The sequence below is a fragment of the Eptatretus burgeri genome, chromosome 8 (assembly GCF_056783735.1).
Source record: "Eptatretus burgeri isolate ZD-2024b chromosome 8, Ebu_testis_v1, whole genome shotgun sequence".
NCBI classification, from domain to species: domain Eukaryota; kingdom Metazoa; phylum Chordata; class Myxini; order Myxiniformes; family Myxinidae; genus Eptatretus; species Eptatretus burgeri.
Genome location: NC_140968.1, coordinates 53,191,068 through 53,206,307, shown reverse-complemented (window position 1 = coordinate 53,206,307; position 15,240 = coordinate 53,191,068). Strand labels below are relative to the sequence as shown.

The following is a 15,240-nucleotide window of genomic DNA, read 5'->3' as shown; positions in this document are numbered from 1 at the left end:
CTTTTCCTCACTGACATTTATCAAGAACAAATGCAGATCACGGCTCATTTGAGTTGAGGATGATCTTCGTGTTGCAGTCTCCAGCTTAAAACTAAGAATACAGCTGCTTTGTTCAAAGAAACAGGCCCAGCCATCCCACTAACATGAGTAAGTGAATACTATCTGACAATACAAACCTGTGCCTTTACAGATGTAACTGTTAAATATAGAATTATTGTGTCAGTATTATCTGAATTATTGTGTTCAATTATTTTGAGTCTGTATTATCTGAATTATTGTGTTCAATTATTTTGAGTTAGGATTATATGAATTATTGTAAGTATTATCTGAATTATTGTGTTCAATCTGAAAAAAATGAAACTGAAAACCCATTGAGAATCGTTGTTATAAAGGGGAAAATGCAAAATGAGATGAATGATAATAGGCTACAAGCCTACAACAGGCATAACTGTTATAAGAACTGTGAATGAACTGAGAATAATAAGCCTGTAGGGACACTAAAAGGTATTTGCACTGTGCTTAAAGCTGTTTTGCAGGCCCAGCTATATGAGAATGAATGATAATAGCCAAATGCCATCAGCTTGTAAAGCAGTGCTGTTGCCTCCTTCACAATGAGTTGTGCTGTCGGATCTTGAATAAAATTTAAGACTGTACTTAAAGCCAAATTGATTTAGTTTTTGTTTTGTTTTTTTGTATATTTTTGGTCAGTAATGCAAGGTTTGTGTACGTCTGGTAGCTGTCATGTGTGATAGTAACCTCTGTCTGCAGCAGAGGGTCGCTCAATCTTCCAGTCTGTGTCCCATGCATAAATAGGCTACATACCGCTCTTTGCAATTACAGAAGCCTTTTTTATGAATGTGGCTGGCTGTTTTTACTGTTATACATCAATGTTAATAATTAATTTGTGATGCCAGTTTAGTTTAGTTCTGTTTAGTTTTAATAGCTGGCAGTACCTAGGCGTTGACCAATGTGCTCCAGGCACTGTGGATTTTTTTTATGCGCTCCGTGACGTCACTGCAGTGTGTTTCAAGTGAGTCGGGAGGGGGTCGCGAACCCCCAACTTAAATTTTTTGGGTGGTCGCAGCTCCAAAAGGTTGAGAACCACTGATGTAAAGGATGGCTGTCTGTTCATCTGTTAGTGTTTGTCAACCCTTCCCCCAGTGAATTTAAGTTGATAATTTGGTGTTGATGTCTATCATGCTTGATGGGCCGAATGGCCTCCTCCTGTGCCAAGTTCCTTGTGTATTATTGTGTAATGTCACCACTGCCATAGGACTCTGTGCAGCTCAAAGACCTTTGGCGAAAAATCGGACATCCGAGTTTGGGAATGGAGTTTCGTGACCACCGTTTCCGCCTGCGTAATTATCCTAACTCTATTGTGGGAAAAGAACTGGTGGACTGGCTTGTATGCCATGACTATGTGGCCAACAGGTGAGCTCAAGTTACTGCTTGTACAAATACATTTGCTTCCATAAGGACACTTCTTTTGAAATTGAAACCCTAAAAAAGTAACTTCATACTTCAGACGTGGACAGCTTTTCCAAAGTAGTTGTAGATTTTTGAAGAAATTTGTTAGGTGTTGTGTGTCTCGTGTTTTGATAGGGCACAGGCACAAGGTATCGGGCAAGCGTTGGTTGATGGTCGCTGGTTGGACGGCATCACACATCACGATGAGATTTTCCGAGACGAGTATGCACTTTACAGACCGTTGCAGGTAGGAAGGCATTTTCCTATCCTTTTGTTATTTTTTTTTGTCAATGTGCTAACTGACAAAGCTGTACATATTGAAAACAATATATGCCATTCTGGTATCTGTCATTTGTATGCCATAAGAGGCTATATCCATGTGAAAAAAGCGCCAAATGTTTTCCCATACTGTCATGTAATTAAAGACTCGTTTCTTTCTCTCGGCTGGTGTGGGTTCTCTCGCTCTTGCCAACCCACACTTGGCGAGCAGGGAGATAATGCCAAACACCCCTCAATGGTAGTTGAGGGAGGCCTTTGTCCTGCATTGGACTGAAATAGACTGGTTTGTGGGGGTTTCTTTAAGTCCCTTTTCCTTCTTTATCCTAACTCCAGTATCCATGCCTCCTTAATTTCATGAAATGAGGTTTGATACCAGCTATTGAGTCCTTAATTACAGTATTTGGCACATGGTTTTATGCAAACGGTGAGATGTTTTTACTTCAACTGCAGCAACAGTGAAACACAATTTTGTGTCTGTGTATGTACCTGTGTGTTTATGCATATTGGTTCATGTATGGGTTTTTTTTTTTATTTTTTGCGTTGTCCATACGTGGCACACCCAAATATTTTTGGTCAATTTTGGGGAAAAGGTGCATGAATGCATCCATACATATCCAAAATAGCATCACATTTTGATTCCTTTGGTCAGTGTTTGGGAAAGCACCCAAGTCCATGATAGTTGGGGAGAAATCCTTATTTCAGTTCCACAAAGCTGTTTTTGTTTAATTGGTATCCTTTTTGTTCATATTGAGTTGTGTTTTTTTTTTTTGTCATTACCTCTGACACCAAAGGTGGAAGGAGGTTATTTTCATCCCTGTCTGTTTGTGTTCAGGATAGCTCAAAAAGTTGTGGACGGATTTGGACAAAACTTGGTCAACACACTGGGTGTGTGACGAGGACAAATTGATTCCATTTTGGTGAAGATCCGAACCTGGATCTAATTTATATTTTATTTTATTTTGTTTTTATTTTTTGTGATTCTTTACCATTGAGTGAGAGGACTCAAACCGATTATATAGCACGATGTCTCAAAGTTGTGGATGGATTCAGACGAAACTTGGTCAACAGGTTGGGTGTGTGACAAGAATGCATTGATTCAATTTTGGTGACTATCCGGATTTCCGGATGCGAGAATTTTTCAATTTTTTAAGTGATTCTCCACGATTGAGAGATGGGGCTAAACTGATAGATAGCACGGTATTTAAAAAAAATATTGGCCCCACTATGTTTTGTGGATCAGGCATTGTTTGGTGAGGCTATGTGTTCTACCGAGGTTCCCCCCTCTCCCTCCCCCCCCCCCCCCCGCTTGGGATCATGAGGAATTGGTGAAACATTTGAGATGTATGAGCTATACCACTAGCTGAATGTAATGGCACCTTTATTTTAAAATGTTTGTCGATCTATTTTACATAATTTTGATTATGATCATGCCATTTGTATTTTTAATGATTTTTTTTGTCAGCAAGGAATATTTTTTTTTTGTGCAAAACTTTGACCAGCTCTCTGAATGTAACATAATGTTTGTTTTGACATCTTTGCCAGAGCCTTGCTCCTTCAGAGCCCTCAACGCCAGAATCAATTCTTGAGAATCAGGAGGGTCCAAGTGAACCCACATGGTTCCGTAACATTAAATGTGAAGACAGTGACTCTGATGGTGTGGATGGGGTGGAGCTGAGCATCAAGGTGCAGAGAGGTATGACAACATTTTTGGTGTTAAGGTCTTGAACATTTCATCATCTATTCATTCCATTCCATTCCATTCCATTTCTTTCATTCAATCATTCATTCATTCAAATTGATCAAAATATTCTCATTTTTACCACTTGCATGCCAGCAGATATACGATTAGCAGACTTGCCGAGCTTTATGAGACCTGCATATTTTGTATGCTAAGTTTAGCTTATGTATTATCATGCAGAAAAATTGAAAAATATGAACCTTTTTTTTTCACCTAGATATGGCTTTTACATGAACCCAACTTGCTCCCACTCATTAGCATCCTTACCAAGCATAAGCAGCTCTGAACTGGTGGGAGAGCATTTTTATCAAGTTTTATCAAAGCCAAAAGAGACCAATGTGTATGACATGCAGAAGTGAGGGGTCAAAGTTTGTCATTTTATGAGAAGTGAGGGGTCAAAGTTTGTCATTTTATGTCCATTATATGAAGTAAAATTGAACTGCTTTGAATGAATTATGCGTTTTCCAAACATATAATCTGTCAAAGCACTAATTTGATTTTTCTCATCTCCTGTCATGTATATTAATTTGCTATTGCATTGATACTCTTCTTTTAATTATAATTATTGACTGACACTTTGTCTTAACAGAATAAATGAAGTTGAATGTATTTGAGAGAAAGATGAAATTTATGTGAGCAGTGTGATTATGCTCTGGAGTTCATCACAGCACTGTTGAGAAAAGTTTGACTCAAGCATAATCTATAAACAAGAAAAAGAGCAATCAGAGATTGCAGACCCTCACATTTATTGCCACATCTGATGCAATTTAAATGCTCTAATGGTGGTGAGGTGCTTTATTTGAAACTTTGTTCGATTAATTATACAATGCCTTCACACCCCTTGTCTTTTTCACGTTTTATTGCTACAGCCTGAATTTAAAATGGATTAAACACATTTTATTTGTCGCTGGTCGACACATAATGCCCCATATTGTCAGTGGATATATTTTTTTTTTTAACTTTTTTTATTTTTTATTTTAATAAATTTTTACGAATCTATTAAAAAATGAAAAGCGAAATGTTGAGTCGATATGTCTTCAACCCCTTTGCTATGACATTCCAGCTTGAGCTCTGGTGCATCCAATTTCCTTTGATCATCCTTGAGATCTCTCTGCAACTTGATTGGAGTCCACCTCGAGCCAATTCAATTGGACATGATTTGGAAAGAAACACACTTTTCTATACAAGGTCCCACAGTTGATGCATGTCAGAGCAGAAATTCTACCATGAAGTCCAAGGAACTGTCTGTATAACTCAGAATTGTTTCGGAGGCATATATCTGAGGAAGGGTATAAAACAACATCATTAGGAAATGGAAAGAATATGAAATGACCCAGACTCTTCCGAGAGCTGACCAAGTGACTAAACTGAGCAACCAGGCAAGAAGGACCTTGGTCAGGGAGGTGACCAATAACCCAACGACCTCTCTGAGAGAACTACAGAGTTCCATGGCTTAGAGGGAAGAACCTGCCGGAAAGACAACAGTCTCTGCAGCATTTCACAAATACAGGCTTCATGGGAGACTGGCTACAGCCGGAAGCCACTCCTGAGAAAATAGCAAGTGAAAGATTGAGCATGAGGCAAAAATTCTGTGGTCTGATAAGACGAAAATTGAACTCTTTTGCCGGAATGCAAAGCGCAACGTCTGGCAGAACCTGAGCAGAGCTCATCACCCATCTCACACCACCCCTACTGTAAAGCATAGTGGGGGAAGCATCATGCTATGAGGATGATTTTTATGCAGTGGGGACTGTGAAACTTGTAAGGATAGAGGGAACAATGAATGGAGCCAAGTACAGGCAAATCCTTGAGAACCTGCTTCAGAGTGCAAAAGACCTGAGGCTGTGGTGAAGATTTACATTCTAACAGGACAATGACCCCAAGCATACAGCCAAAGCAACACTGGAATGGCTTCAGAACAAGAGCATGAAAGTCCTTGAGTGGCCTCGCCAAATCCCCGACTTGACTCTGATTGAGAATATGTGGAAAGACTTGAAGATTGCTGTTTACTGACAGTCCCTCTCCAACGTGATAGAGCTTGGGCAAACCTGCAAGGAAGAATGGGAGAAAATCCCCAAATCCAGATGTGCAAAGCTGATAGACATACCCAAGAAGACTCGAAGTTGTAATCGCTATCAAAGGCGCTTCCATCAAATATTGACTCAGGGGGCTGATTGTTTATTGATGCAAAACATTTCAGAATTTCATTTTTAATTTGTAAAATTTCTCAAAAACGTGTTCACTTTGTCAGTTTTTGGAGTATTTTGTGTCGATCAGTGACACTTAAAAAAAAAAAAAGTTAACCCATTATAAATTTGGGCTGTAACACAAAGTGTGAATACATTTCTGAAGGCACTGTATGTAGTTTTTTTTTTTTTAATGTCTTGGGTCCGTAATCCAAATTTGTATTGGTGTCAAAGCTCGTGATCAATTGCAAATTTATATTTGGATGGTAATAAGTGTTATCTTTAAGAATACATGGGAATCCCGTGATGGTGGTTTTGGTTTCATATTGTCTCAATTTATTTTGTCATCAAATCTTCTTATTTTGGCTGCTCCCGTTAGGGGTCGCCACAGTGGATCATCCGTCTCCATTTCGCTCTGTCCTCCACATCTTCCATTGTCACTCCAACCACCCATATGTCCACCCTCACTGCATCCATAAACCTCCTCTTTGGCCTTCCTCTTCTCCTCCTGCCTGGTGGCTCCATCCTCAGCATCCTTCTCCCGATATACCCCGCATCCCTCCTGTGCACATGTCCAAACCATCTCAATCTCGCCTCTCTCACTTTGTCTCCAAACCGTCCTACCTGCGCTGTCCCTTTTAATATACTCATTTCTAATCCTGTCTATCCTCGTCACTCCCAATGAGAATTGCAGCATCTTTAACTCTGTCACCTCCAGCTCCGCTTCCTGTCTTTTTGTCAGTGCCACCGCCTCCAAACCATACAACATAACTGGTCTCACTGCCATCTTATATACTTTCCCCTTCACTCTTGCAGCTACCCTTCTGTCACAAATCACTCCTACAACTCTTCTCCACCCACTCCATCCTGCCTGCACTCTCTTTTTCACTTCTCCACCACACTCTCCGTTACTTTGGACAGTTGATCCGAAGTATTTAAACCCATCCACCTTCACCACCTCAAGTCCTTGCAACTGCACCATTCCACCGCCCTCCCTCTCATTTGCGCACATGTACTCCGTCTTGCTCTGACTGACTATCATTCCCCTTCTCTCCTGTGCGTACCTCCACCTCTCTAGCCTCGCCTCAGCCTGCTCCCTACTCTCACTACAGATCATGATGTCATCCGCAAACATCATAGTCCATGGAGATTCCTGTCTGATCTCGTCCGTCAACCTGTCCATCACCACTGCAAACAGGAAAGGGCTCAGAGTCGATCCTTGGTGCAATCCTACCAAGACCTTAAACTGATCCGTCATTCCTACCGCACACCTCACTGCTGTCACACTGTCCTCATGCATCTCCTGCACCACCCTCACTTACTTCTCTGCCACTCCCGACTTCCTCATACAATACCACAACTCCTCTCTTGGCACCCTATCAAATCCACAAACGCACAATGCAACTCCTTCTGGCCTTCCCTCGACTTCTCCATCAACACTCTCAAAGCAAACATATCAGTGGTGCTCTTTCCTGGCATAAACCATATTGCTGCTCACAGATCATCACCTCTCCTCTCAACCTAACTTCCAGTACTCTTTCCCATAACTTAATGGTGTGGTTTAACAACTTTATACCTCTTTAATTACCACAGCTCTGCACATCACCCATATTCTTAAAAATTGGTACCAGTACACTTGATCTCCACTCCGCAGGCATCCTCTCACTTTCCAAAATTTTATTAAACAATCTGGTTAAAAACTCCACTGCCATCTCTCCTTAACATTTCCATGCCTCCACTGGTATGTCATCTGGGCCAACCGCCTTTCCACGCTTCATCCTCTTCATACCTGTCTTCACTTCATCCTTACTAATCCACCACACTTCCTGATTCACTATCTCCACCTCTTCCAACCTTCTCTCTCTCTCTCATTTTCTTCATTCATCAGCTCCTCAAAGTACTCCATCCACCTTCTCAACACGCTCTCCTCACTTGTCAGCACATTCCCATTTGCGTCCTTTATCACCCTGACCTGCAGCACATCCTTCCCAGCTCGGTCCCTCTGTCTTGCCAATCGGTACAAATACTTTTCACCTTCCTTTGTATCCAACTGCTCATACAGCTCGCCATATGCCTTTTCCTTCACCTTCGCCACCTCTCTTCACCTTGCGCCGCCACTCCTTGTACTCCTGTCCACTTTCTTCATCTCTCTGGCTATCCCAATTATTTTTCGCCAACCTCTTCTTCCTTGTACTTTCCTGTACTTCCTCGTTCCACCACAAAGTCTCCTAATCTTCCTTCCTCTGTCCAGATGTCACACCAAGTACCTTCCTAGCTATCTCCCTCACCACTTCTGCAGTAGTTGCCCAATCGTCCCACACCTCTTTACCACCATCCAACACCTGTCTCACCTCCTCCCTGAATTTCACGCAACAGTCTTCCTCCTTCAGCTTCCACCATCTCGTCCTTGGTTCAGCCCTCATTCTCTTCCTCAACCTCACCTCCAAAATCATCCTACAAACCACCATCCGTTGCTGTCTCGCTACTCTCTCCCCTGCCACCACCTTACAGTCTCTAATCTCTTTCAGGTTGCATCTCCTGCTTAAGACTTAGTCCACCTGTGTGCACTTTCCTCCACTCATGTACGTCACCCTGTGTTCCTCCTTCTTGAAATACGTATTTACCACCGCCATTTACATTCTTTTTGCACAATCTACCACCATCTGCCCTTCCACATTCTTCTCGTTGACCCGTACCTACTCATCATCCCCTCATCCTCGCTATTCCGTTCTCCAACATGCCCATTTAAATCTGCTCCAATCGCCACGCCTTCTTCATTGGATACACTCTCCACCACTTCATCTAACTCACTCCAGAAATCTTCTTTATACTCCATCTCACACCCCACTTGTGGGGCATATGCACTGATGACATTCATCATCACCCCTTCATTTTCCAACTTCACACTCATCACTCGGTCTGACACGGTCCTCACCTCCAATACCCTCTTGACATAATCCTCCTTTAGGATTACCCCTACACCATTTCTCCTCCCATCCACACCATGGTAGAACAGTTTGAAACCACCTCAAATGCTCCTCGCCTTACAACCCATCCACTTGGTCTCTTGTACACACAGTATGTCTACCTTTCTTCTCTCCATCATATCAGCCAACTCTCGCCCTTTGCCAGTCGTAGTTCCAACTCTCACCTCCACACTTCTATCCTTCCTCCTCTCCCACTGCCTCTGGACACGCCTTCCCCGTCTCCTTCTTCGCCCAGCAGTAACACAATTTCCACCGGTACCCTGCTGACCAACAGTACTGGTGGCGGTCGTTTTTAACCCGGGCCTCGACCGATCCGGTATGGAAATTAGTTTTATGATCCGCATAATGATTTGGCACAGGTTTTACGCCGGATGCCCTTCCTGACGCAACCCTCCCCATTTATCCGGGCTTGGGACCGGCACTGAGAGTGCACTAACTTGTGCAACCACAGTGGCTGGGTTTTTTGTCATCACATCTCATTTAATAAATTTGCTGCAGGAATCCAACTGTTGTACCCCACTATAAGTCTTATAGAATTGCATTTGCTTTCACAACATCGCAAATTTTCCTCCTGACATGATAATCTGTAAGTTCATGCTTGTGCTGCTGTTTTCCTACAGAATCGGATAGTCCTGACATCCGCTCATCCATCAGCAGCTTTCACTCCGTGGGAAGTGCAGATTCCATAGCATCTGTGAGCCTCAGCTCAGACCTGGACAACGTCAACTTTCATGTGAAAAAGTCTTCGCAATTCCCCCATGTTCCACGGCACCACACCGACCAGCAAGGTTGAAATCTGGGTTTACAACTCCTCAGGGTGTCTTAAATGAATAAAATAGTTTCACAAGCATCGTAAATGTACATATTTTGAGTGAATAGAGAATGGAGCTTTTGAATTGTTAAAAAAAAATTTGTATGCAAAGTATGAGGCTCGTGGAATAGCTAGAATGCTAAACAGAATGGACGACACAATGGAAAGCAGGAAAGCTCCAATAAGAATGGAGAGAGACCCTTGGAGAAAGAATGGGCAACTGGAAGAAAGAGAGCAAGGGGAGGTGGAGGAGGACATGGGATGAACAAGCTGGATCCCAGCTCAAATGCATTAATAAATAAATGAGCTAAAAGAAGAAGAAAGTAAAGCCAAGGATGAAATTGAGAAGGAGAGAAGGAAACACAAGAACCTGGAAAAGGAGGGTTGATGAGGGTATAAAAGAACATTGGTGTAGATGTACAATGATCTGAGGAGGGGGAGGTGAATAGCCATCTTGAAGACCTGGAGAAAAGAATGAGATTCAATAGATGGAGGTAGTTGGTTTCACAAGTAATAATAATAGGGCTAATAATAATTTTGATCATGTTAAAGGAATTCAATGCAGCTGACATTGCAACTACAAATCTTGGATAACTCGTACAACCCAAATAAAGAATGACCTGTTTTATTTGTCAAGCCAATATTAATTGGTAAATGATTGTTTAAAATTACCTTTCCTTTGAAGACTGATCTTGTCTTGTAAGCCTTTTCGGACTGACCACGAATGCAAGTAATATGTAAACTGTGAAGTAATTTGTATTTCTTTTTTTGTTCATTTTCTTCTTTGAAGTTATTTTTTGCATATGCTGTATGTCACTTTTTTATACAAGTTATTGTGGTTCATGCAAGAGGTTGACTCGGCCTGTTGTCATCCTTCGGAGGTCGGCGAAGTGAGTACCAGTGTACTGGGCCCGGTTTATGCCCTGGTTAGAATAGGTGTACCATATCCCTGTGTTGTAAGAGGCTACCAGGGTTACGTCAGGAAGGGCATCCGGCATAAAACCTGTGCCAAATCGTTATGCGGATCATAACGGATGATCCGCTGTGGCGACTCCTAACGGGAGCAGCCGAAAGAAGAAGATTGTGGCTCATGAAAGAGCAAAGAGATGGAGAGTTAAAAAAACAGCCAACTGATAGTTGGACACAAGCAAGGGAATGAAAAAAAAGAGAATATAAAATAATATGTGTGGAGGAACCACAGCAACTTCTAAGTTTGAGGGTTGGGTTAATGAGGCTAGAAAAGATTGTGTTGACGGGTGGATGATTACTTGAGATGCTGCTCCACCATCCACTCGAAGCCCTTGATGCAAGATTGCCATTGAACGGTCTTGGGAAGGCAGTTCCACTTATGGTAGAAAAGAGGAACAAAGGAGTTGAAGTGTCATGATTCTGCATCTTGGGAGTTTAAGCTGGGGCCGAGTGGGGGCTACGATAAGAATCAATACATTCTGGAGCAGCAGGGGAGGGTTGGAAGGCTAAGAGCTCATGGAGCTAGACCAGAGAAGAGTCAGTAAAAAAAAAAAAAAATATATATATATATATATATATATATATATATATATATATATATATATATATATATATATATATATATATATATATATATAAACTGCTACCAACACCTGTTTGTGATGTGAGCATTGATTATTTATTTGTTTGTTTATTTCAATTTCTTGCTAAAGTCTATCTCAACTTTTTGTCGAAACAGGTATGATCCTGGGTCCACAACGAGAACAACAGCAAAATATTTGCATAAGTGACGAGTTCATCCGAGGTGAGATTCATTTTGGGATGAGGGGTTTGGGACTCACATTGTGTGCCCTCGAGAAAACTTCCACACTTTAGTTGACAATTAAGCTATCTAGTGGGGCAACTCAGCTAAATATAGCATATCAATTGTGCATTTTGTGAGGAAAGCACCAAATTTGGCACACTAGTAGCCTAACATATTATGAACGGATTTGGATATTGGGCCATCTCAAATTCAGCCGTTGATGGCTGTGGCAGCCATTTTCCACTGCCATCAAAAATTTTGAGATGGCCCAATATCCAAATCTGTTCATAATATGATCGGCTACTAGTGTGCCAAATTTGGTGCTTTCCTCACAAAATGCACAATTGTTATGCTAAGTTGCCCCACTAATCTGACATTCCCACAGTTTAACATTTGGTTTGTTTCATTATGTCGTTTAATCCTCATCAGGATATCTGTTTCTGTGGTAACCTTTGGCTGGTTTCCATTGGTTATTTAAAAGGTGACTGGTTGGATTGAACTTTATCTTGTAATATACAAGCAACCCAGGTGAACAGACAGCTGGATTACTAATTGAGAAGTGATAAGCTATGAAGGAGATTGAAATCAACGTTTTCCATAATGATTGAAGAAGTTCCATAACGAGGAAAGTTGCACTTGTAAGATAGAAAATCACCTTTTGTTTGGTTACATTTTAGAACGTGCATACCCCCTACCACTCAGCATTTTAATGTTGTTTGTGTATGTTTGTGATATATATATATATATATATATATATATATATATATATATATATATATATATATATATATATATATATATATATATATATATGTACATATGCAGGGTGTCCCAAAAGTCTGGATCCATAGGCAAAAATTTATTTAAAAGTTTTATTGCAGTAAATGCTCAAATTGACGTCCTTGGACTTTGCAACACTTGTTTATACGCTGGATACAAGAACGTTGAACATTTCTGAATATAAAGCGTTTAAACACTTTAATAGGCCCTGGGCTGTCTGCCGCTATCGTTCCGTGAAAAGGGTGCGACTTATTTTCACTCACAATATGGTCTAAATGATATTTGCTGTAACGTATAAAAAGTTCTCCATGTGAACAACGCCCAAGTCTGAGCATTAATTATAAGTTACACGCACTATTTTTCAAACTGTAGTCTGCGATTAACTGCGTACGTTGGCCGAGAAGTCGGCCAGCTGGCGTAGCAATATCAGCTGCAACCAATCAGCAGCCGTATTTTTGTAAACACGGGTACTACTTGTACTGTCATGGCAGCTTCCACGTCGGCCTTAACTTGGTGATGTCCCAAGCAAAATCCCAGGAGAAGTCGCCTTTATGGTGTTTTGCATCTGTCATCGGTACAAGAACAGAATGTATGTCCATTTCCTGAGGTTAGATGGGGTAAATATCGCGAGTGCTTGGGAAAATGGCTCGATTTACCCGGGGAAAGTGGTGACATCGCCCGATCACGTTATCACAGTCATGCTGGCATTGGCTTCACCAATATTCCACCGAGTGCTGGTTACCATCCGACGTGCTTCAGACGGTTCACCGATAAAAAGAAACAGCTTGCGAGTAAGAAACGATGCTTGCACGCTTTTGAGGGAGCTACTGAAGTATCTGCAGTCGATGCTTCTGTTCAAAAGCCTGATGTGCTGTCATCACCAAAGAAGAGTCTGCGATCAAGATCGGCATTGCCAATCTCTTCACAAGGCCATATCCTCCCACGTATTTGCATCATTTGCAAGAAAGTCACGTTATCTTAACCGAGTCCATGGGACAAAGCGTGATAAACTAGTTAAAGCTGAAACACTCACAGCAGGTACGTACCCAGCTATTTGTTATGAGCTAAATCAAATTTGATCATTTTGATTTGCTATTCTGGCTTTGTTTAAGAATAATTAATATTCTTCCCACATCTTAAGTCCTCAAATTATATTTCAGGACGTCTGATTGAAGCTGCCAAGCTGAAAAAGATGAAAGTGTATTGGTCCACATTAGGAGATCTGATTGTGTTGCTGCAGAAGTCAGTTACCATAAATTATGTTTTGTACAATACACAAGATTTCTCAGCAAGGACAGAGGGCCAGCAGTCGGTACATCTCCAAATGAAAGGTATGACGACATATCACATCAGTTGTGCGAAATAATTCCTTCTCATTTCTTCCTGTGGGACCTTATTTATTCAAACTGACGGATGAATCACTTTTACTTTTCTCACAGCACCTTATATGAAGAAGCTTACAGAATGTTGTGCCAAGATGTGATACAGACAAGAATCATCAACAATGGAGAAGTATTCAGACTGACAAAACTTGTGGATACATTCACACAACTGGCGTGAAACATCGCGCCCGTGTGATTGACATCGGACGCATCAGAAGTAACTTGGGGGAGGAATTGTGTCAGGCTCTCATTGGATTTCACATCCTGACCGGATGTGACTCGACAAGTTGTAAAGGAAAAAAGAAGACATTTTCAGCCATGTCCAAAAACGAAACTTTAGTGCGAGGCTGGGGTCCGATTTCGATATAGCAGCAGAAACCGTGACTTCATTGGAGAGGTTCGTTTGTGCTATTTACGGTCAAGAGTCGGCAGCGGATGTGAATGACGCAAGATAGAGTATTTTGTTTGGCTTCTTCACCGCTAGAACAGTCTATGCCACCTACAAATGACGCCCTACACCAACATATTATGCGTGCTAACTATCAAGCCGCCATACATAGACGGGTGCTATCCCCCTTGATCAATGCTCCTACTCAAGTTGGCCACGACTGGTGAATGACGGGACGAATTGTCAATTCTGTGGATGACACAGGACCCTGCCCCAGAAATGATCTTGCAGGTAGTCAACTGTGCCTGTAGAATGTCAAACTGCAAAACAGGACAGTGTTCGTGTCACTCCTCTACCTTGTCCTTCACAGATATATGCAAGTGTCGGAATTGTGAGAATCGTTCGAAAACACCGACCAAAGAATTATTCGAAGGGGGGAATGAACAGGACGACGACGCCGATGATTATGCTGATGACTGTTAGATGAAAATAACTAATGCACTGATTCAGTAATGTCACATACCACAGCTTTTCGTTGACATCCATCTTCCTACTCCTTCCAGTAATGATCTAGTCGTGGTATGGCATTTCAGTAATGCATTGCCTTGATGTAGCAGCTATTGTCTCTATGACAAATAAGGTTCATTATCCATTCACTTAAGGCTCAGTAAACAAATCCCGAGGACCAATAAGGTTCCACCTTGCCATTGCGAGATATTGATAATTTTTGATTTGGTTTCCCACTGATGTGTGAATTTCCATTCGTGTTTCAGTAAGATTGACAGATTGTGATACATGGCTTAATCAGTCATAGGATGATAATTATCATCATATCATCATAGGATCATCATATCATCATAGGATGATAATAAGAATTAATTAGTAATTTTGTGAAGATGATTCTGTGTAGTCTTGCCTTAGCAGAATGTTGTGTGGGTTAGTTAACAGCTTCGCTGTTCACATTTCCTTTTCTGTTTGCACAGAAAGTGTATAAGATGAGAATGTTATCTGTCTTTTAATGATGAAGTGCCTAATTACTGTCAGAGTATGATGGCGATAATCCATTAATGTTAAGTAAGCAGGTGGTTGTATCTGTACGCTCAGTTTCAAATCTCTAGGTCAGTCGATGTGGAAGATGAAGCCTTGTCAATATCGAGATAATTGGTGATAATAAAAAGATTTGTTCGCGCTCGGGCTGAAGTAACGATTTGCATCGTTTATATTTTCCACATTGACCACCCCAGGACCACGATATTTCCTAAAGTGGAAGATCGTAGTACGTTCTGTGATCGTCAGTCATTTCAGACATCTCGGTCGGTATTGGAGGTCGATACAGGCTCGTAAAAATGAAGGAATTCCAAAAAATCGCTTTTTTTTTCTGAATGATGCACTTTGTTGCAGTTTTCATTTTCTTGACAATAAAGTGTTTACATGGTCGATACTTCTAA

The 15,240-nt window shown here is 41.3% G+C and overlaps 2 protein-coding genes across 2 annotated transcripts in view; both read left to right on the top strand.

Moving 5' to 3' along the window:
• Positions 1-15,240, top strand: part of PIKFYVE (phosphoinositide kinase, FYVE-type zinc finger containing) — a 199,576-nt gene that overhangs the window by 36,120 nt on the left and 148,216 nt on the right. Inside the window, exons 10-14 of the mRNA XM_085890455.1 lie at positions 1,274-1,431; positions 1,603-1,714; positions 3,289-3,439; positions 9,278-9,445; positions 11,177-11,242. Of these exons, the coding sequence (XP_085746581.1) occupies positions 1,274-1,431; positions 1,603-1,714; positions 3,289-3,439; positions 9,278-9,445; positions 11,177-11,242 (655 nt within the window). The remainder of the gene's footprint in view (positions 1-1,273; positions 1,432-1,602; positions 1,715-3,288; positions 3,440-9,277; positions 9,446-11,176; positions 11,243-15,240) is intronic.
• LOC147021747 (uncharacterized) lies at positions 12,094-15,027 on the top strand. Its single transcript, XM_085892025.1, has 3 exons — positions 12,094-13,060; positions 13,183-13,353; positions 13,462-15,027. Exons 1-3 carry the CDS (start codon positions 12,574-12,576, stop codon positions 13,503-13,505), a joined length of 702 nt encoding a protein of 233 aa, XP_085748151.1. The 5' UTR covers positions 12,094-12,573; the 3' UTR covers positions 13,506-15,027.